Consider the following 23501-nt stretch of genomic DNA (forward strand, 5'->3'; position numbering starts at 1 on the left):
TTTAGCCCGCTCAGGGATAGCCCCTCCGTCCCTTCCCTGCCCCCCCCAAATCGGACCCTTCTTAAGCATTGGGGCCAGGCAAAGCTCGCGACGTTGACATGCCCGAGATTCGCCTCCGCCATGTCGTGTCCTGCAGTAGTCAGGACTCGGTGAGAGACTGGCGTGGGGGAGGTTGCAAGACGGAAGGGCAGCTTTGGGGGAGAGGGAGCGGGGGCGCTATATGAACTTTTGAAATGTAAAAGGAAACTTCACGAACGTCTTCGGAGGGTCGTGGGGGAATTTCCAGGAAACTAAGTGAATTCTGTGAGATGTGATATAAGGGAACTTCCGGGTGTCTGTGGAACTTCCGGAGAGAAAAGGAGGAATGGGAGTAGGCTTCATTGGAGAATGCATAGGTGAACTCACAGGGGAGAATGTTCTACGGGGCTCAAGATAGAGTATGGGGGCACTAAAGGGAAAACTTGAACCTGAGAGGTCATAGAGGATTTGAGATAACTCAGACTACATTGGCGATCAGGGACCTAGCTCTTCTCTGTATGCTAACTTCACCTTTCTAACTCTTATCCAGACCCACTGTGCAGGAAACCTTCTCAAGGCGGACACTTACCGGAAATGGCGAGCAGCCAAGGCAGGCGAAAAGACCATCTCTGTGGTGCTCCAGGTGATCCTGCTCTCTCTTTAAACTCCTTAAAGTCTGGAAACCCAGGGCAGTGGGTTGCAGCAGTTCCCCTGACTCTTAAGCTTCCTTTCACGGAAACTGGGCAGCGTGATCACAATGTCCCTTAACAGAGGAGAACGGTGTTTTCCAAGGATTAGGCCAGGGATGACCTTAGGAATGACCAGGTAGGCCTCCGTTTCCTCAGCTGGAACAAGTAAATCACTGCCTTGTATCTTCCCTTCTAAAGTCAGTGGACTCAGGGATAGAGGGTGCCAGGGAAGATCATCCAAACCAATCAACCTCATTTTAAAGAGGAAACTAAAGCACAGAGAGGGGAGGAGTGAAGTGGTCATGCTAAGCTACTGTTTTTGGAATGTTGACTGGGTTCTTTCTGAAGCTATCACTTAATGCCCCTTGGTTTTGGAGGCAAAAAAGAAAGGATGGTTTGACTTGAGATGTTTACAGAATTTCAAATAGGGTGTTCCTGTTATGGATAAGAAACTGGTGGGAGAAACGAGCTCAGTGTGTTTGAAGTATCTTGAAGTATCGGCTTTTGCCTGGTGCTCTTCTGCATGATGTAGGAGCCATTATAATGGATAAATGGTAGTGTCAAGAGTTAAACACAACTGGCTGTTGGTGCTTATAGCTGCTTTGTCATACTGCTTTGTGTTCACATACTTGCCTCCTTGATTTTGGTTATATTCCTTAGTTCTGAATGTAAAGGTGTTGTGGGGTGGGGAAGGTTGTGGGCCTGGCTCACATAATTGTATCCAATACTGACCATATTCTTATTTCTTTGCCCATTACTTCTGTAGCGTTTTGGTCACAGAATCTTTTAAAGAATCAGAAGCTAAGGATTTTCTCTCCTGGAAAAACACACAGACCTACAAGATTTTCTGAATGATTTTGAAGTTCAAACTTCTCTTAGCCACTAAAATAGTAATAATAATGAGTTAACATTTATTCATTGTTCCAGCTGCCAGTCACCATTCTAAAAACTACATATGGATTAATTCATTGAATCCTCATAAAAACCCCCATGACCTAGAGTCCATTATTATCCTGTTTTATAGATGAGGAAACTGAGGGCCAGAGAAGTTATGCAACTTGCCTAGAGACAATGTTTTATCCTGAAGGAGATACAGGTTGCTGGCAGCTGGGGACAGGACTTGGATTCAAGTCCCCAGCTCTCCCTCTTACTCACTCTGTGACCTCAGGCAAATTGTTTTATTTCTCTGAAGTTGTTTTTCATTTGTTCATTGGGAATAACCCAAGCTCAGGGTTGTTGTGAAAAGGGGGTGACATAATGTCTGCATAAGTGCTCTGTCAACATACAGGTGTTTGTATAAAGGGAGGGATCCAAGTTTTTATTGCTGGGTGATGATTCTCCTGGACTCTCTTATGCTCAGGTGACCCCAGGAAAATCACATTCTATTTAGTACTCCAGTTGCAGCGGGAACAAAGAGGCTAGAAGCTGCAGATATAGGACATGGGGGATGAGGTAGACAGAGGGACCAAAACGAGGCTCAAGAATCTCTGACCTGGGAGACAGGAAATATGCAGCTGTTACTAACATGAGAAAGGGGCCTTTTTGAGAAGCTGGCCTGCTGGTCGGGATGTCCAGGTGTGCTGTGATCTTGGGATATCAGCTGTACAGAAGGCAGTAAGAGATCACATATGCCACTAGATATAGAAGTGTGGGAGCTGTCAGCACAGGAACAGGATCGGGAGACTTAGGAGTGAGAGAATTCTTATATTAATTTGTTCGTTCAACAAGTATGGAAGCAGCACAGTCTGCATTCTGTAGACCACGCACTATTGAATGTACTTGGGTTAGTAGCAATGAAGAGTACAGATAATATGTTCAGCCTATGGAACTTTCATATTAGTAGGGAAAGACTGACAAACCAGTAAGGAAGTCAGATGTTAGGTGATGAATGCCATGGAGGAAAATTAAAGGGAATGGGAATGCCTCAGCCAAGGGAGGAGGCGGTTGCAAGATGTTTTTATTTAAAGGAAGAGTCAGGGAAGACATCCCTGAGAAGGTGGCATTTGAGCATAGTGCATTATGAAAATATCTGGGGAAGAAACACAGACTGAGGCAGGCTTGTGCCTGGTGTGTTGGGGGGAACAGCAGGGAGGTCAGTGTAGGTGGAGTGGAGCTAGCCAGGGGACTGACTAGGAGAGGAGCTAATGGGGTAGGGGCAGAGCGCCTAAGCCTATTAAGGCTTCAGGTTTTCCACTGCTGGGTCACAAGCCGCTGAAGGGACAGCGCAGGAGGCATGTAATCTGACTTGGGTCTCCTGGAATCCTGGTTCCCATGTGGAGGATGAGTGTGGGGCGGGTACAAGGGAAGCAGTGGCTCTGGCTGTTTACTAGCCCCATGGCAGAGCCTGAGAACTCTCATTGCATTTGTGGTTGCCAATATCAGGGAGAGTCCAGATTCACTGAATACTAATTTTGATTCCTTGCCAAATGAGTTACAAGGCAGAAATTTCTGGGTACCAAGACATGTAGACTGATTTGTAATTTTTCTTTTCCTTTTTTACTGCCCTGGATTTTCTTCTCCAAACAATATTATGCAAGATCTGGATATTACCACACTTAGGTTCAGCCCTCTACTCGTGACAACTCCACACACCTTTTTTGTTGGCCTTGGCCACAGGAAGCTCTGTCACCAGCCTGTCACCTGCTCCAAAGAGGGACATTCTAACCTTCTTTGCTGACTGCTCTTGGGCTGGAGGGGATGTCTGGGTGACTATCCAGATGTCACTCCAGCACCTCACTAGAGGTGGGTTCTTCAGAGAAATGCCCTGCAGCAGGCCTGACAGAGCTTTGGTTTTGTTTATCAGTGGATTTCTGATTACTTGGTTTGCCAGTGTGGTGTTTTACATTGGACCTCTCCTTCTTCATTTTTTTTGCTATTTCAAGTGTATTGATTGGATTCCAGGATTCCAGGTGGTACACAATTCAGGATAGAACCAAGACTGAAGACAACACACTTGGGCAAGATTCTGACTGGGTTTCCCCTGATTTCACCGCTCAGGTAGTAATGACTGAGTGAGAAAAGCCAAAGAGAAGATGATCCAGGCTGTGATTTTTTAAATTTTCCAAAAGTTTATTTTTAAATGTACAGTGTTCTCTAAGATACTTCCTTTTAGTTTTCCTTTTGTTTAGCAGTAACAAATATTATGGCAAAAAATCCAGATGTTTAAACAGGGATGGACTTACGGATCACCATTTCCTCAGGCACAAGGAACAGCTGACATTTTGCCAGATTTCTTAATACCACCTAAGGTCAAGGGGCCTTTTCCTATAGCCTTTGCTTTTAGCTCCTTGGGTTTCTTCTGCTTTTCTGTCTCTGCTTCAAGGCTTTGTTTTCCTCATCCATTTGGGCCTACTTGTTGAGCTGCCTCAGGGGCTTCGCCACCTTTGCAGATTGACAAGGAACCTGCTAACCCTTCCTGTCCTCCTCTTATGACATGTAATGTGTAGGACAAACTGTTTGGCTCAGTGAACCCCTACAGGCTTTAGCCCATGCACCGCACAGCCAGATCAAGTCCCATGCTCAGCCACCCTGACTCCACATGCCCTTGTGCTCCTTTTCTTGACTTCCTCCCCCCCTTCCTCAGGGATAACCACACTCCTGATTTTCAGTGCCAGAGAGCTAACTTTTTGTCTGGCTTGGAAGTTCATATAAATGGAGTTGTGCAGTCTTTACTTCCATGTCTGCCTGCTCTACTCAGCATGGGTTTTGTCAGTTTCCATGGTGTCATTGGTGTAGCTGTAGATTGTTCATCTCTGTTTCTGTATAGTTCTTGCTTCTGTGCAAATAACCACTGGCGGTATTATATGCATGTGTACAAAGTACAAGAGGCAAAAAGAAAACTATACCTAAAAAGGAAACCCCACCTGCTTCCCCTCTTCCGCCCCTCCCTCGACTTATGCTACGCAGTTCCTCCCTCTTGGGGAAATGGCAGCAGTTTCTGGGAGGCCCTTCTGAGTTCTTCTGTTCCCATTTGCATGTATATACTCCTGCTACCCCCTTTTTAAAAGGTCATGGTAGGTCATGCCATTATCCCTTTCTTTATAATAACAGCAGATTTTTTTCTTATCTTGGAGATCCACTCTTGTTGCACAAGGTTGGATCTGTTCTTTTAAATGGTGTGCAGCATCACCGTTTATGTGGATGCTTTTAAACAGAACGTCTAGGGAATCTTCTTGTCCCACTGCATGAACTATGTGGATGTCTTCCTAAGAAAGGCACACACAGAACTGGGCCACAGGGGAGTCATCTTGTGCTTAAAACCTTCTCATACTTAATGAACACTTCTTATAATTTCTTTTTTTTTAATAGTTTTATTTTTCAAAATGTACAGTTGGTGGAACCTGCTCATGCATCTTCGCCAGCAGCTGGAGCATCTCCATCCTCGATGTTTCTGGTATAAATTACTTGTGCTCTGTACTTTGAAACTAGTTTGATAAGTCCTTTACTAAGAAGCTCCGATAAGTCCTTTACTAAGGAGCTCCTGAAGGGCCACCCTGGCCAAGGAACCACGAATCTTCAGTCTCTCAGACGTAACAGCTGAGGTTATGAGCTTAGAGTTGCGAACCTCCTTGCAGAGTTTGTCATAGCTTTGTCAAACAAGACTAGGTTTTTGAGCTTGTCCCAAACTTTGCCTTTGGACCACTTCTTCTTCTTGGCCTTGCCCCCAGATTTGTTCACTGGGCCTTTGTCTTTCTTGGCTGACTTTCTGGCAACTTTTTTCTTACCATCTTTGGGAGGTATCACTAAGTTTGGCGAGCAGGGCTATCACGGCAGCTTTGCTAAGATGTTGGACCAAAAAAAAAAAAAAAAGCTCTTGTAATTTTTTTTTGAGATAAAATCATATGTCACAAAATTTACCGTTTTAGTTATTTAAACTTCAGTGGTTTTTAGCATATTGACTGTGCTCTGCAATTGTCAACAAAATCCAATTCAGAACATTTTCCTTAACCCATCAAGAAAGCCCATAACCATTATTTATTTGGCCATTCAGTATTCCTCCCTTCTCCAAGTTGCCCCTGGTAACCACTGGTGTCTCTGGATCTTTCAATTCTGCTGCCTATTCTGGACAGTTCATACAAATAGGCCCATATAATATGTGGCCTTGTGTGCTGGCTTCTTTCACTTATTATGCCTTTCAGTCTTCTCTATGTTGTGGGAGCAATGATTGGTCTTTTTCCCTTTTGGTGTCCAAATGTTTGATTTTTTTTTTAAATATATGTTTTTTAAGATTTATTTATTTATGCTTACAGAGCTGGGGTACAGGCCAGAGGTGCAAGGGTGGTGAGAGGACTCACAGGGACAGAGTGGGGAGTAGAACAGGCAGATTGACAAAGTACACTGCTGAGGGTAGCAGTGGGCGGACCAGAGAGTTCTGCCACGCCATTTGGGTCAGCTCCCTGGCTGGGGATCGAACTCGTGCTGCAGTGGCTTCAGAGAGCTTCATAATGCAGTGCTTTAATCTGTTGTGCCACCAGGGAGGGCCCTGTTGTTTCATTTTCGTTGGTATACCCTACTTTATATAACCATTATCACTTGATGGACATTTGGATGGTTTCCATGTGTAAGCTTTTTGTCTGTTCATTTTTATCAAAAAGAAGAAATATAAGGTAGCATATGTGTGTGTTTAAAATATGAGTAGATGCTTATGTAGTAGGAATCATCCTTTTAAAATACAAATATATGTAAAACAAAAAGAACAAAATACTAATATCCACATCCTACTAGAGGAAAGGGGAGACTTGTACTGCATATTGTAGGAGAGGTAAAAATGTGCAGTTTTTGCCTCAATGAGTGAAATTGGGGATTTGAGATAGAGTGTTGGTTTTCAGTCAAGTACTTGATCCAAATTTCTGTGCCACTCATTAGTTGTGTGTGACATCTGAGCTACTTGTTTAACTTGCCTGAGCCTCAGTTTCCCCACCAATAAAACTAGGACAGTAGCAGAGCCACCTTCCTAAGGTGATTGTGACGATTCAGCGACACCTGGCCCAGAAAGATCTTAGCCAAGTTTGTAGAAAGGAGAATGCTCCACTAAAGAATGTGCGTGTCCCAATCCTCAGAACCTGGATGTGTTACCTTACTTGGCAGAAGAGAATTACTTTGTGCAAGGGATGGAGTTAAGGATCTTGAGATCAGGGGATTATTCTGGGTTAGCCAGGTGCGCCTAGTGTAGTCCTTGTAAGGGAAAGAGGGAGGCAGGAGAACAGAGAAGGAGGCATGAAGATGGAAGGAGCAATACAAGTGAGATGCTTGCTGGCTTTGAGAATGAAGAGGGGCCATGAGCCAAGGAAGGCAGGTGGCTGCTGGAAACTGGAAATAAGACAAGGAACAAAATGCAGCCTAACTGATACCCTGGTTTTGGCTCAGTGAGGTAATTTCTGACTTCAACTCTCCAGATCTGTAAGATGTTTTTCAGTCCCTAACTATGATTATTTGTTGTGGCAGCAGTAAGAAACTTGTATACAAGCCCTGGGCACACAGGAACAATCTGGAGGTGTTAAGCCATGATTACCCCTTTGTAACACATGGGGGCACTGGGGCAAGTGACTCACCAAAATCACTCGGTCAGGGAGGGCAGGGCCAGAGTTACACTTTGGGGCATTTGTTTGTTCAGCAAATGGTTTATTGGGGACTTACTGTCCTTCTGTCCACCCGTCTCTCAGGAACATATTGAAGACCTCTCATAATAGTGTCTGCTGACACTTAGGGGGGTGTTTGCCTGGTAGCATGCACTGTGGAAGGGCTTTGTATTTCTTGTTTGAATCTTTTTTTTTTAAACATAAGTCTTGTTTTTAAAGATTTATTTATTTATGCTTAACAGAACTGGGGTACAGGCCAGCGGTGTGGTGGGTGAGAGGATTCACCAAAGACAGAGTGGGGAACAGAACAGGCAGATCTACTGAAATACACTGCTGAGGGGAGCAGTGGGCGGGTCAGGAGAGGTCTGCTGTGCCGTGTGGGTCAACTCCCTGGCTGGGGATTGAACTTGTACTGAGGTGTCTTCCGAAAGCTTCATAGTGCAATGCTTTAACCCGTTGTGCCACCAGGGAGAGCCCTCTTTGAATCTTCACAGCAACTATATGCGGTAGAAGTTGTTACTTGCCCCATTTTAGATTAGGAGACTGAGGTCCAAGGGCATGAAATGAGACCATTTGCTCCAGATCACACATCAGTAAGTAAGCCGAGCTGAGAAGAACTAGACCCTTTTTGGTATTATGGCCACAGTAGGGCAGACATGACCCTGTCCTCATGGAGTTTAGATATCTAGGGGGAAGATAGATGCTGAACACAAATCAAATGAAAAAACCTAACTAATATCAAGTGATGACAATGAAGACAAAGCAGCATTAGGGGATAGACAGTAGCATCTGGGGAGGCTGCTTTAATTCATCTGAAGAGGTGGCATCTGAGCAGAGACCTGAATGATGGAAGGAGCCAGCCATTGGAAGGTCCAGGCAGAATGGCAGGTACCAAGGCCTGGGAAGGAGCCTGCCTGTTCTTGGGACAGAAGAAAAGCTGTGTGGCTGGAGGGTGACCAAGTGTGACAGGAGGCTGAGAAGTCAAGACCCGGCCTGCTGCATGGCTGGGCAGCACCACATACCACCCCAGAGCTCCGAATGGGAACAGTGGTGGGACTGAGGCAATCACCAGGAGGCCAGCTCTACTCCACTTGGGGAAGGCCCTTCCTCAGCCACCCTCTCTTCAGTACCCCTGTGATGTGGTAGAGGAGCACCAGCCAGCCTGCCTGCGCTCTGTCTGGGCTCTGCTGCTCACTAGCTGTGTGACCTTGAGAGACTTGTGACCTTGAGAGACTTATATAACCGCTTCCTGCCTCCGTTTACTCATGTGTGAAATGAAGATAATAATAACGCCTGCCTCACAGAGCCGTTGTGAGGGGCGGAGTACCAGTATTACCTGTCTGGAGTACAGTGGACATTTAGATGTTGACTTCAGGCTCTGTGGAGGGTATAATTCTGTGTCATCTCAACTCCCTTCAGAAAGAGGCTTATTACGGTGACCCTGCCTTTGCACACATGAGGACACTGCCACTCAGAGAGGTTGTTTGTCACCTGGGAGAGCATACGTTGGATATGAAGGCTGGCCTCATTCAGGCTCTGGCCCCTTCATCCTCCCCACCTCCGGGGGCTGTTCCTGTTTCCAGCCATGGGTCCGTGATGCCGGTACCACCTCTTGCCTGACTGTTGATAGAGCAGAGAAGAGCTTCAGATGACCCAAGGCAGGGATAGTGCAGGATGGTGGTCTGAGTGCCTCTGAGGTTTGTGATTAGCTGTCATCCTAGGATCCAAGAACCTGCATCCGAAGGCAGGGACTTGTCTCACCTTTCCCACCTTCCACCCTAAGCTTTGTGCACTGTTAGCAGGAATGGCAGATCTTTTGGAGAGAGGCCTTCTTATAGATAGCTCATTCTTTTGACACTAGTATTGAGCAGGGGTGGTATGCCTCCTGACTACAGCAATAGATCTGCTAGTGCCATGATGCCCTGTGGCACTGGTATTCTCGTGCATGATCCTAGACAGTGGCCATTGTCCCTCTTTTCCCAAGGATAAAACTGAGACTCCAAGAGGTTAGCTGACAAGGCCATGAAGCTAGCAAGTGTCAAAGCTGTGATTCACACCCAGGAGTCAGGAGTGAGCGAAACCAGACCAGGCCCTTGACTCAGGATGCTCTCTGGAGTCATGGGCCACTGTCAGTAGGGGAGTGGCCACTGGGCCTTTGGGTCTGCACCATTATTGGAATTGGAATAAATAAAGTGGCAGTCCTGGCAGGTGCTGCCAAGGCGATCCCCATGGTGGCATGTGATAAGTTCCATCAGGCAGTCAGAGGGTTCTGGGCCTTCACCCTGAAGATATTTGAGCTCTGCCTTCAGGTGCTACATGCCAGGGTCCCTCTCACATGCTTAATCCTGGCCCCACCGTCAGAATTGACACTGCCTAGGCATCATGGCTCGCCCCTTTCCTGAGGTCCCACAGTGAGCCCGGGAGTAGAGCAGACACTGACACTTTCTATCCTCCACAGTTGGAGAAGGAAGAGCAGATACACAGTGTGGACATCGGGAATGACGGTGCGGCCTTTGTGGAGGTGCTGGTGGGCAGCTCAGCAGGTGGGGCTGGGGAGCAAGACTATGAGGTAAGTGGGCCTTGAGATGCGGGGGGGGGGCTGTTTGTGGGAGTCTGGCTTCCTAGGTGCTGGCCATGAGCTGGCCATGAGTCACACTGACCACTGCCCTCTGGAGGAGCCTGGTGGACTAGGAGATAAAGCAGCCACAGGAGATAAACTGCAAGGCAGGGAAGGGATTGCATGGCCTGGTTGTTGGCATAAACAGCCAAAGGCACTTGTTTGTTCTTAGAGTCTGTTACTGCTTGCTAGCAAAGTTGCTTCTCCCCACCCCTTCCCACCCACTGTGTGTGCCTGGAAGTTTTCCCAGATGTCCCATTAAATTGAGATTCCGTTTTGTTTGGGATGCCTGTCACTTTGTGACAGAATTTACCAGAAGGAAGAAGACCTTTTGCTCTGTTGTGAAGATTTTTAAAATTTGGGACAGTCCTCTTTTTTTTTTTTGCTGGCTGAATTAATTAGAGCTGGATAGGTGAGATTATAGCTAGCTGGGTAATCAACAAAATGTAATGTGGTAAAATTGTGACAAAGTTTACAATTTACATGAATAAACCAATTTCCCACAAAATAGATTCTTTTCTTGCATTGAAAATGGTTTCTAATTCAGAGTATCTCATAAACAGTACAATGCTTGCCCAGTTTTGACAAACATTGGTGTGTGTGACCATTTTCAAGTGAAGACACAGAGCCTTTCCAACATTCATAAAGTTCCTCCTGTCCCTTTGCCATCTCTCCTCCCACCCCCAGCTCAGGCCAGCTCCGATCTCTTTTCTGTCACTACAGACAAAACTAGTTTTGCTTGTCCTAGAATTTCACATAGATGGAACCTTACTGTGTGTACTCTTTCTGTGGCTGGCTCCGTTCTCTCAGCGTATTGTTCTTTGTGACTTTTCCCTGTTCTGCCTGCTCCTGGTTTTTCAGTTGCCTGCCTCGTAATGTCCCTTGTCAGCGTCAGCCATAATGTTTATTCCTTCTCTTGGTGATGGCCTCTAGGCTGTTGCCAGTTTTTGACTGATAGGCATAACATTCTTGTACAATCTAAGGATTTCTTTTGGGTGAATAGCTAAGAGTAAAATTTTGGGATCTTGGGATAGATTTATATTTTAAGCTTATTAGCAAATGACTTTTTCCCAGGTAGTTGTATCATATTCCCTTTGGTGTAATGTTCTAGTTACTCCATACACTTACCTGTACTTGACATTGCCAGTCTTGTTGTTTTTTAAAGATTTATTTATTTATTCATACATAACTAGAGTACAGGCCAGAGGTGCAGGGGCAGTGAGAGGAGACAGAGTGGGGAGCAGAACAGGCAGATCGACGAAGTCCACTGCTGAAGGGAGCAGTGGGCGAAGCAGGAGAGGTCTGCTGCGAAACGTGGGTCACCTCCTGGGCTGGGGATCGAACTGGCACTGAAGCAGCCACGGCTAGCCTGCAGTGCTGTGCTTTAACCCACTGCACCACTAGGGAGGGCCCGGCTAGTCTTTCTTAATATGCATTTTCATGACAAGCAATGGCACTGTGTAACTTTTCACATGCTTATTAGGCATTTATCTATCTTATTTTATGAAGTGTCTAGTTAAGTTTTATTTTTTACTGGGGTGTTTATTTTGTTTTACCATGGATGTTAGCTATTTATTTTTTCTAGTGTTTCCCCCCCCCAGGTGTGTATTGTAGATTTTTCTCCTTGTTTGTGACTTGCTTTTTCATTATCTTAACAGTGTGTTTTGATGAATAAAAGCTAATGAAGTTTAGTCTCAAGGTTTTTTCTAATACTTAGTGCCTTTTGTGTCCTAGAAGAAATATTTGCCTGCCCAAAGTAATGATCATAGCCCCTGCATTAGCTTCTTACTGCTGCTGTAGCTAATTACTATAAACTCAGTGACTCAACTCAATGTAAATAATTATCTTACAATTCTGGAGTCAGAAGTCTATAATCACTGTTAGTGGGCTAAAAAATCAAGATAGTGGCAGGGCTGCGATCTTTCTGGAGGCTCCAGGGGAGAATCCATTTCCTTCTTCCTGCTCTAGAGGCCACATGCTTTTCTTGGCTGGGACCCCTGCAAACAAAGTTCATAACCCTGATTTTTCCATCTTAACTTCTCTGATTGATTCTGGCCTCGCTTTTTCTTTGAAGGACTTGTGGTTACACTGGACCTACCTGGATAATCCAGATAACCTCCCCATCTAAGCAGCCTTGACTTCATCACATCTGCAAGATGCTTCTTGCTGTATTCACAGGTTTCAGGAATTAGTATGTGGACATCTTTTCTTGGGGGAGGGGTTATTCTGCCTATCACTGTCACTATGTTTTCTTTTAGAAGTTTCATGTTTTCAACTTTTACGTTTAGATCTCTGATCCACCTCAGATGAATTTTTGCATATGGTATGAAGTAGGAGACAAGGGTCATTTTTTTCCTGTTTATTTTTTGTGTGTTTTGCAAAGTTAAAAAAATCAGCTCTTTTGCTCACTGAATTATTTGGGCTCTGTTAAACATTATTTGATATATATGAATTTATTTCTGTACTCTTGTTCCATTGACATATTTCTTAATGCCAGTACCAGTCTGAGTAATAATAATGAAATAAATTTGTGTTGGGCTTCCAGCTTTGTTCTTTAGGATTCTCTTGGCTATTACAGATCCATTGTATTTACTTCTATGTCAGTTATAAAACCAGCTTGTTGATAACTCTCAGACTTATAGAAAAGGTGCAGAAGTAGTCTTCTTCACTCTATATTCTTGACTGAACATCCCCAGATGTTAACATGTATGCACATTTTTTTATTGAATTGAAAGTAATTTGCTTATGTGATGTCCCTTTATCCCAACCTCATTCAGTATTTCCTAAGAACAAAGATGTTTGCTTATTGGACCTCAGTACACTTATCAAAATTAAGATAATAACATCACTATACATTTCTATCATATGACCTCAGATCTTGTTTGCATTTTCTACATTCTCCCATTAATGTTCTTTATGGAACCAGAAGATTCAGAATCATACATGGCATTGATTTGTCACATCTCCTTGGTTTCCTTTTTACAGGGAACAGTTCTTGTGACTCTGTATTTTATTTTACTGACCTTTTGCAAGAGCAAAGGTCAGTGGTTTTATAAAATATCACCCATTGTACAAAATGTATGAATTTGCCTCATGATGAAACTCCAGCTCTGCACTTGGGGCCAGAATGTCACAGAGTGTTGTATTCTTCCCAGAGATTGTGAGGCACAGGCTGTTGATTTTTAAAGATTTACTTATTTATGCATACAAGAACTGGGGTGTAGGCCAGAGGTGTGGGGGTGAGAGGATTCACCAATGATGGAATGGGAAGCAGAACAGGTGCATCTTCTGAAATACCTGCTGAGGGGAGCAGTGGGCAAGACAGTAGAGGTCTGCTGCACCATGTTAGGGTCAAACTCATGGTGTGTGGCTGGCAATAACTTGATATTGTTGCTGTGTCTTTAACTAAGGAGGGCCTGTTGATGCTGTTTTAATGATGTCTTCTCAAAATTTCATTTTCCAGTTGTTGGTAACAATAACAAGTGATTTTTGCATATTGACTTGTCTCTTGTCACCTTGTTAAGGTCACTAATTCTTGTAAGAGAATTCCTTGGGATTTATGGTGATTCTTGGATTTTCTACATATACAATCATGTGGTCCAAATATAGTTTTCTTTCTCATTTATCTATATGTTTTGTTTCGTTTTTTCAAAAAACCTTTATCTCACTTTATCACACTGACTACTACATCTAGTACAGTAGTGAAAACAAGTGGTGAGAACAGACACCCTTGTCTTGTTCCTGATAATTTGAGAGAAGGTGCTTCATTTCATCTTTCACCCTAGTTAGCTATAAATTTGCTTATAGCTGCTCTCTGTTGAGTTGAGGGTGTTCTTTTCTAAACCTGTTTTGCATGAATGTGTTTTGAATTTTATCAAGTGCTTTCTCTGCTCCACAAGCACATCTATACAAATGAGGTTTTCCTATAACAAGTACTCTTATTCTAAAGGTAATTTACCCTAAAAAGGTAAATTAAGACATGTTAATTTTCAGTTTATTTGAGCAAATGATTTGAATCAGGCAACGCTGATTTAAATTGAAAATGAGGGCCTCCCTGGTGGTGCAAGGGGTTAAAGCGCGCACTATGAAGTTCTCCACAGCTACTGTAGCACAAGTTCGATCCCCGGCTAGGGAGGTACTCACATGGCACAGCAGATAGCTCCTGTCTTTCCCACTGTATTTCAGTAGATCTGTCTCTTCTACTCCTCACTCGCTCTCTGATGATCCTCTCACCCCTTGCACTTCCAGCCTGTACCCCAGTTCTTTAAATCTTTAAAAAAAATGAAAATGAGAGACCTCCCTTGTGGTGCATCGGGTTAAATTGCAGCACTGAAAAGCTAGCCACAGCTGCTTCAACACGAGTGCAATCCCCGGCCAGGGAGATGACCCACATGGCACACAGACCTCTCCTGTCCTGCCTGTTCTGTTCCCCACTCTGTCTCTGGTGAAATCCTCTCACCCCCTACACCTCTACTTTATACCCCATTTCTTCTATCAATCAATCAATAAACTAAATAACTTTTTAAAAAAAAATATCTACCAACCTGAAATTTGAGGTAGTCCCCACTGCCTGCATCCTAAAGCACCCTCCTCCCACTGCCACTACCTGGGACCCTTTAAAGTTTAGCTCTGTACCATGCAGGGTCGACACCAGAGCAGACCATACCACAATGCCTCCGCTGTGTATCAGCCAGAGCCCTGTGCCAGGAGATTGAAAAAACCATACCAGTTAAACAGAGAGAATTGATATACAGAATAGAGTTAATAATGAGGTACTGAGCTGAAAAGGCAAATAGACTAGGACTCGAATAGGGTAGGATGAAAAGGCAACTGGGGAGCAGCTACTATCCCCAGGGTTGGGGGAACAAAAAGAAGAGGCTGGAATTATTAAAACACATGTGTCTAGAAGCTTGGAGTTGGGGTTCCACGGCTCTCTGGCTGGTGCTGGTGTCCCAGAGAAGGTGAGGCCAGGAGATTGGTTATGCAGGTGTTGGTCAGCTGGTTGTCATCTGCTGCCCTGGAAGGAGCCCTGAAGAGGCAGAATCAAGGCACACAGGATCTGTAAGAAGGAACAGATTTCTTCTCCCTCAGCCTGGCAGCCTTTGTCTGGCGCCCCTTGTTGGCAGAGCCTGAGAATGAGCCTGGAGAAGCAGATCTAACCCCGCCCTGAGCTGAGCCTGCCTGGGTGGTTTGAGCTGAGACATGGTCACTTAATAACTGGCACTGTTCCCTGATGCTTTGCATTTTGACCTTGCTTTCTGCTTCTAAGAATTATCCTTACCTTGTCCTTCTCAGCCTTGTGCTCCCATGGACGTTTGGGTTTCTTTTTTCTTTTTTAGAATTTTTAAAATTTTATTTATGCATACAGAACTGGGGTACAGGCCAGAGGTGCAGGGGCAGTGAGAGGATTCACCAGAGACAGAGTGGGGAACAGAAAAGATAAATCAATAAAGTACACTGCTGAGGGGAGCAGCAGGTAAGACAGAAGAGGTCTGCTGCGCCATGTGGGTCACCTCCAGGGCTGGGAATCGAACTCACTCTGAAGCTGGCTGAGACCAGCTTTGCTGCGCTCCAGCCCACTGTGCCACCAGGGAGGGCCCTCTTTGGGTTTCTTACCAGTCTTTGTGAATATTCTTAGCTGGGAGGGCACCCTAAGTGGGGTAGCCTGCCATATGTCAGAGCTAAAGACTGAGGGAGAATTTAGGGGAGGATAGTTCAGGTTTGGTAGTATGGGTCTCCCCTGGGTCTGTGTTAGGACTGCCAACCCTGTTTCTCATTCATTGTGCCTTCTCCTAGGTGCTTCTGGTCACCTCATCTTTCATGTCTCCTTCTGAGAGCCGCAGTGGCTTAAACCCCAACCGTGTTCGCATTTTTGGGCCTGACAAGTTGGTCCGGGCCGCAGCCGAGAAGCGCTGGGACCGTGTCAAAATTGTTTGCAGCCAACCCTACAGCAAGGTACCTAGGGTGGGAGCTGGGGGTGCAGAGTCCTGGGCCAGAAGGGAGCTGAGGAGCCAATATGGAGTTGCTAGGGCAGGGAGGAGTGGAATCTGTCTCCCCTGGGGTGAAGAGGGGTTGGGTCCTGGAGTTCCCTGAAGTGCACTTGCAGTCTTCCTCACACGTGAGGCTTCGTGCCCTGGAGGATGTCTAAGAAGGATCTTAGACCACAGTAGGGGTAAGGGGGGGCTGCTGCCTTGCGAGAGGAGTGGCCTAGTAGAGTGGGATCTGGTTCAAATCCTGGCTGCACCAATTCCTAGTTTGCGTGTGACCTCAGATCTGTGACTTAACCTTTCCAGCCTGAGTTGTTGGTCCTTATAAAGTTGCTGTAGGTTAGGATGCTAACCTGGGGTAACGAAGCTCGAGTATGTAATGAGAACATGCGCTGGAGGTTTATTTCTCACTCATAGAAGGGTGTTCAGTTGGTCTTCCAGTAGGCTCCTTCCATCTCAGGACTTGCAGCCAGCAGATGGAGGCAGCACCTGGAGCATTTCTGTGTTCTAGAAGCAGCACACATCCTTCCCTCTCCTTCCATAGGCAGGAATTTGGGTGGGTGGGAGTAGATTCTGTTGACACTTTGTTACTTGCTATGCAGCTAATGGGGCACATGCAATAAAGGGCTTAAGCTGAGCCTGACCCAGAGTTAGGGCCTAGTAATATTGGGATGGGATTGTTATTATATCCCAGTCTCCAGATGTGTGCCCATAAAAGGGAGGAGCTGGAAGGCAGTTTGAAGAGCCAGGACTCTTCCTGGTACCCCTGACTCCATCCGTCCTTTCCCAGGACTCCCCTTATGGCCTGAGTTTTGTGCGGTTTCACAGCCCTCCAGACAAAGATGAGGTAGAGGCCTCACCCCAGGTAAGTGCTACCTGCAGCCCCACAGAGCCTCCTCCCTGCCTCTTCACCTCCCCCTGAACCCCTGCTAGTAGTGCTCCCATTCGTTGTGTTTGCTGAACCTTAGAAGGTGACAAAGCTTGGGCAGTTCCGTGTGAAGGAGGAGGATGAGGGTGCCAGCTCCCTGAGACCAGGAGCCCTCTTCTTTAGCCGGATCAACAAGACACCCGCAGGTAAGCAAGGAAAACTTGGACTCTACGTGAGTAGAGGGTTAGGGCCCAGATTCCTATTTTTGAAGGCGGAGGGCCTGAGGAAGGAAAGGCTGGGGGCCTGGACTCAGGTCTGAGCGAGGACTAAATCAGTGCTGGATTTGGGGAACAACACTGTCCCATGGATAGAAACTGAAGGGTCTGAGGGCCCAGCCTTTTCTTCCTGATCTGCTTTCTCCCTCTGTAGCTACAACCAGTGACCCAGCAGGGCCCAGCTATGCAGCTGCCACGCTACAGGCCTCTAGTGCTGCCTCCTCGGCTTCTCCAACACCCAAGGGAGTAAATAGCACCTCCAAGGTGAGATCCTCCATCTGGGTAGAGTAGAAAATGAGGAATGAAGCTAGAGGTCTCAGATTATCTCACTCTTTCAGCCTCAGGAGTCCTCCAAAGGAAAGAGGAAGTTGGATATAAACCAAGAAGAAAGGAAGACCAGCAAACCATCGGCCCGGCCCTCCTCACCTGCCCTCAAGAAACCTAAAAGTGAGTGGCTGGATCCCTTGTTCCCACAGGAGCCTGTGCTCATGTGTCCTAGGGAAGAAGGCACTGAGGTCTGGACTCCTGCATCTGAGGGAGGTGGGGTCAGGGTTTAGCCCCACTTGTGCTAACTAGAAATCTGTCTTTTGGCTTCCACAGTGTCAGCTCCCACCCGTACCCCCGGCACTTCTCCAGTCCCTGCCCCAGCAAGGGGGGCAGTGCCAAAGAAACCCCAAGGAGAAGGGACTAAGCCCAGGGGACCTCATGCTGGCCCGCAGGAGCTGGGGAAGATCCTTCAGGGTGTAGTAGTAGTGCTGAGTGGTTTCCAGAACCCTTTCCGCTCAGAGCTCCGGGACAAGGCCTTAGAACTGGGGGCCAAGTATCGGCCGGACTGGACTCCAGACAGCACCCACCTCATGTAAGCCTGTGCCTCCTCCCCAGCCCTCTCTGTGCTTCTCCACCTGGCTTTCTCTCTCTCCTTGTTTGCTTGTCTTTTCAGCTCTATGTCTTCTGCTTATTTTTCTCTGATCCTGTAATTTTCCCTCTGTCTCCTTATGTCTGTTTTTCCCACGTGTTTCTTTTTCCCTTATTCATATCTCTCTCATTTCCGCAGTCCCCTTTGTCTCTTGTCCCTCTTGACTCCTCGGATCACATCCGACTGACATTCTCCATTTTGCCCCTCTCCCAGCTGTGCCTTTGCCAACACACCCAAGTACAGCCAGGTCCTTGGCCTTGGAGGCCGCATTGTGTGTAAAGAGTGGGTGCTAGACTGTCACCGCATGCGGCGGCGGCTGCCCTCCCGGAGGTAAGGCCTCACAGCATGACTGTAGCACACACAGGCACACCGACCTTACTTCTCTTCTTCCTCCTGGGTAGTGCCTTTGAGGGAGAGAAGTCAGACTGGTAGAGATCACAGGGGGGCCCAGCCACCATCAGCTGACTGTTGAGGGGAGGGTTTGCCTATGGGTTCTTGGAGGGAAGTTGCTTAACAGAGGGAAAAGGACTTTGTAGGCTGGAGAGACAGCAGGCTCACATGGGAGAAGGGAGCCATGGGACCTGTTTTTGTTCACAGGGTGCAAGACCCTGACGCCATTGCTGAGTGCCAGACTGAGCTGCACCACACTAGACTCCCAGACATTAGGGCCTACCCTTAAAGGCCTATCTTTGATGAGGGGGTCAGATTTGTATAAATCAGTCTGGAGGGGCCCAAGGGCAGATCTACAGTGAACAAGGGGTCTTTGAGGAGTAGCCATTTGCCAGAGGACAGAGATGAGAGCATGCCTGGCCTAGGAGCCAAGGTTGGGTCATTCTGAAGGAATGGAGGTGGGAGGCAGGAAGTGGCAGGACAGTGAGGTGTGGCAGCAGGAGCAGGGGAAGGGCAGGGAGTGACCTGAACCTGTCTATTGGAGGGGAGACTTAAGTGTATTGGGGGCCTCAGGGGGAGAGGCGAGAACAGGCATGACTGTTCAGAATCAGGGCTGGGCCTAGGAGTCGCTTTGTGTTGGGGAAAGGTGGAGGCTGGGAGATGGGTGGGGTTAGCTCCAGAAGGGCTTTCAGTATGTCTCAGTGTGGGACAATCTGCTCCACAGACCCCCTTATCTGTGGTTCAGGAAGCAAACACTTAAGGAGGCCCCAATACTTTTCCTGCTTTAGCACAAGTGCATTGGTCACCCAGTCCTGAGCCAATGTGAGGCTCTTTATGGATTTAATTTATCCATTGATACTGATATCCCATTGTATTTCTTCCTTTTTTTTTTAAGATTTATTTATTTATTCATATAGAACTGGGGTACAGGCCAGAGATGCAGAGGGTGAGAGGATTCACCAGGGACAAAGTGGGGAGCAGAACAGGAAGATCGACGAAGTACACTGCTGAGGGGAGCAGCGGGCGGGCAGGAGAGGTCTCCCACGCCATGTGGAACTCCTCCGGGGCAGGTGGGGATCGAACTCATGTGGAAGTGGCTTAAGCTTCTCAGTTCTGTGCTTTATCCGCTGCGCCACCAGGGAGGGCCCCCATGTATTTCTTACAGAAATGTTAGTGGGTTTGATATACCGGCACCCTCTCATGCCCCCTGAGGAGTGTTATATAGCAGTCTGCCACTGGCCTAACATCTTAAAATTCAGAACACTGAAGCCTACCTATTGCTAACTCAGGATTCCCTCTGTAAGACCATCTCACAGAGACATGAAAGATTTGAGAATGGCAGGGCTGGCTCTCCTGTGAAGGGTAGAATTTCAAGGGAAAGTTGCAGGTGGGGTCCCCGGAGGAGGCTGGGGCTCTGGGGACAGAAAGCAGAGATGAATGAGGGATGTATTTTTGTACAAAGGAGCTGGATCTGGGTTGCTCTCTGTGAGTGAGCGTGGAGGGAGAGGCAACCACAAAGTGTTGGATTTGGGGCTTTTAACCCCCCTAAAAATTCAGGTCACTTTTTAAAAAGTCTCTGCTAGAAGGAAGATTCCAGTGGAATTACTCTCCCACTGTAAGCAGTTTTTTTTTTTTTATCTTATAATTCAAAACACCTTAAAAATAAAGTTAGTAAAATATTATTCCTCGTTCAGCTGCTACACTTTAAATCCCCTCAGTGCCATGAGTCACTGCTTTCCTGTATTGTGTGCCTTACCTCAGCGAGTGTTACCAGCTTTGAAGCAGCTGAGGCCTATGGGGTAGGGTCTTCCTACCACACCTAGAGAAGGAACGCCAGTGTGTTTGTTCGTTCCCTTCTGCTGTGCTTGCCCTGCAACTGGAGGCAGATTGCCTTGCTCATCTGCATACTGGGACTAAAAATAGCATCTACCTCAGGTTTCAGTGACTCCTTCTGAGTCAAGTGTTTAGACATGCCTGGAAATCCTATGTTAGCTTCTGTGGTTAATGTTAGACCTGGGAGAATTGTTACTGCAATGTCAGTGATTTATTGACCATTATATCAAGATCTTTCAAAATGTATTTGCTTTTGAGACTTGTCTCTCAACTGGTAGTCATTCTCCTAATGAGCATTTGATCTTGATTTTCAAAGGGGAAATTCTTTCTGCATTCTTTCTTTTCCTTTTTGAGATGGGGCATTTGTTTGCCAGAGGGAGGAGCAGCCAGAGAGTGCTAGGGTGTATATGATGTAGTAGCTGGGGGATTGGGAGTCTGTGGGGCCTTCTGGAGCTAGAAAGAGGGGTATTTGAGACCCCAAATGTTTAGTAAATGCCAGTGATCCTAAGTACCCACACCAGCCCTCTGGAGGATTTGAAATGCTGTTTGTCTGAGCCCCATTTATTCCCCAGGTACCTCATGGCTGGGCCAGGCTCAAGCAGCGAAGAAGAAGGGGGTTCTCACAGCGGCAGCAGCGGGGATGAAGCCCCCAAGCTTCCTCGAAAGGTCTGACCCCCTGTCCAGGTGGGGGAAGATGTACTGGCAAGAGGATCTGGCTCTCTTGTGACTCCCCAAGCTCTCTACTCCTGCATCCTGCAGGTGTATACCCACACTGCCTCTTCTCTCCTCACTGATCCACTCTCCCTCCTCAGCGCCCCCAGAACAAAAACAGGACCCCTCAGGCAGCAGGACCCAGCTCACCACAGAGACCCCCAACCCCAGAAGGGATCAAACTACCCTCCCCAGCATCCCAGGAAAATACTGACACTGAGGGGGAACAATCAGGTCAGCCTGAGGAAGAGGCTTGGGGTCTGGGTCCCTGGGACTGAAGGAGGGGAGACTGGGGTCCTGGGCTCAGGAGTCTGAGGGAGGAGGGTTGGGGTTAGGGTCTCCTGGACCCGGGGCAGAGAATGCTAGAGACCAGGACTCCCTTTTCTAAGAGGGGAAGCGGCTCAAAGCCTAAACATTGGATCTTTTGGAGGTGGGGCTGGATCCTGGATAATAGACCTGGGGGCAGGAAGCTGGGCCTGGAGGGGCAGATGTCTGTATCTGTGCTGGGACATGAGACTGGTTGGAGAGTTACTAGTCAATGACAGTGCGAGCACCTCCTGTTGATGAAGCTCCCACTGCAGGGCAGGACAACGGAGCAGAAGACTCTGGGGACACTGAGGATGAGCTGAGAAGGTAGGCCTAGATTTGGGGATCAGGGTGACCTCAGCCTTGGGTGGAGGGGCATATGAGAATTCTTCTCCACTCTTGGCTTCCTCAGGGTGGCTGAACAGAAGGAGCAACGGCAGCCCCCTGGCCAGGAGGAAAATGGTGAGGACCCGTATGCGGGATCCACAGATGAGAACACAGACAATGAGGGTCACCCGGAGTCTCCCAGCTTGCCAATTCCTGAACTGCCAGGTAGGAAATCTCTCCCTCCCTCCTTACGTGGGATTCATCCCTCAATTCTCAGCTGATATGTCCCAGCCCCCCTGCCCTGGATTGCTGCTGTGTCCATGACTTGTATCCCAGCTCCCCCACTCCACCTTTGGCCACTTTGTTCTCTTAGGCCTGTTTCTTCCTCTTGGCATCCTCTTTGTCACTTCCTGCTGCCCCCTCCTAACTTCCTGCTGTGACCACCTCCATCACAATTCAGTGTCAGGTGTGAATGCGGGTGTCTCCTCCCTCATATCACTGCTTCATCCTCCAGAGGCTTCAGGATCACCTGGGGGGGCTTTTAAAAGCCATCAATGCCCAGGTTCTACCCTGGGCTCAGTTTCATTAGTGTGAGTTGGGCCTTGGAACATCAGGTGATGTGGGCACTGATGTCTCTTGGGAACTGTGTAGTGGTGGCAGCATTTGTTGTCACCCCAGACATGAATATGGGGGTGTGGGCTGGGAACACAGGGCTCAGAGCTTCTGCTAGTAGATAACAGAGGGAGAAGCAGCTGGGGAGCCAAGGATCTGAGTGGGGATGAGGCTTTGTGGAAAAGCCCTTCCAGCAACTTCCCTGTGGATTTCTAGCCTCTGAAGTCCCAACGATGGTTGTCACCAGTTGATGGCCTTGTAGGTGATACTAAAATGTAACAAAGAATGCCATCCTCAGGTCAGAGCCTCGTCAGAGCCCACTGGAGAGACAGTCATAGGCTGTGATGTGTGCTTTCCAACCAGACTGCCTCAGTGATAGGCCACCTGTGAGCCACCTCTTGTCAGGAACATGCACAGTAGTGTCCTTAATTTGCCCACAGCCAGTGCTTCCCAGGATGCAGCTGGGCTTTGGGGGAGCTACTGTGCAGTGGGGGTTGTTTTAATAAGCACATATACCAGTTATCGCCTGCTAACCTGTCTGACCTCCAGTGTCCTCATTCAGCTCTCTCACCATCTGTCTCCCCAGACTTCTTCCAGGGAAAACACTTCTTCTTATATGGGGAATTCCCTGGGGACGAGCGGAGGCAGCTCAGCAGATACGTCACAGCATTTAACGGGTCAGTGTCCAGGGGGAAGGCTGGGTGATGTGGCAGGAGGGAGGTGGCAGGTGATGGGAGGAGGGAAGAGAGGCGCACCCTGCAGGGTGCACAAACTCTGGAGTCCAGAGCTAGTCTTGCTCGCTTGTCCCAGCTGCCCTTGCTGTACTGCTTCCCAATTGGTTTCCAGTTCTCTAAAGTGAGGCACCCTGCACCCTTCCAGAAAGATTGGACAGTGGGAGCTGCCGTTAATGTGGCTGTAGCAAGACTGGCACTTGGGAGAACGGGTGGCCTGTTGGGTCATTGGTGGGGGGCATGAGACTGGCTGGGGAGCAGGATGCCACGAGAGAGGATGCAGGTTCCTGACCTGCTCACTGCCTCTTCTGCCAGGGAGCTCGAGGACTACATGAGTGACCGGGTCCAGTTTGTGATCACGGCACAGGAGTGGGACCCTCAATTTGAGGAGGTGAGTCCCGGGGCGGGGGCGGGGCGCAGGGCAAGGGAGACCCTGGTCCTTCTTTTTATCACTTCCAGCCCCCTGCTCACATGTTTCCATGTGTCACCCTCCCCTTTTCTCCCACAGGCTTTGATGGACAACCCCTCCCTGGTATTCGTCCGTCCCCGGTGGATCTACAGTTGCAATGAGAAGCAGAGGTTGCTTCCTCACCAGCTGTATGGAGTGGTGCCCCAGGCCTGAGTCTAATAAAGATTATTTGGT

General features: G+C 47.5%; 1 protein-coding gene across 2 annotated transcripts; it reads left to right on the forward strand.

The window, feature by feature from the left end:
- XRCC1 (X-ray repair complementing defective repair in Chinese hamster cells 1) lies at nucleotides 1-23501 on the forward strand. Of its 2 annotated transcripts, none has more exons than XM_004694172.2 (17): nucleotides 1-149; nucleotides 569-661; nucleotides 9744-9854; nucleotides 15699-15857; nucleotides 16680-16754; nucleotides 16858-16963; nucleotides 17187-17296; nucleotides 17371-17479; nucleotides 17633-17891; nucleotides 18162-18278; nucleotides 20744-20837; nucleotides 20984-21116; nucleotides 21464-21515; nucleotides 21601-21740; nucleotides 22714-22804; nucleotides 23174-23249; nucleotides 23367-23501. In XM_004694172.2, the coding sequence occupies exons 1-17, from the start codon at nucleotides 99-101 to the stop codon at nucleotides 23478-23480; spliced, it is 1890 nt and encodes a 629-aa protein (XP_004694229.1). In that variant the 5' UTR covers nucleotides 1-98; the 3' UTR covers nucleotides 23481-23501. The 2 variants fall into 2 exon arrangements, with proteins under 2 accessions (XP_004694229.1, XP_012589111.1); XM_012733657.1 differs by having other exon boundaries at nucleotides 17377-17479.

The sequence above is a fragment of the Condylura cristata genome, unplaced genomic scaffold (assembly GCF_000260355.1).
Source record: "Condylura cristata isolate star-nosed mole 26May11 unplaced genomic scaffold, ConCri1.0 scaffold00041, whole genome shotgun sequence".
Classification (NCBI taxonomy): Eukaryota; Metazoa; Chordata; class Mammalia; order Eulipotyphla; family Talpidae; genus Condylura; species Condylura cristata.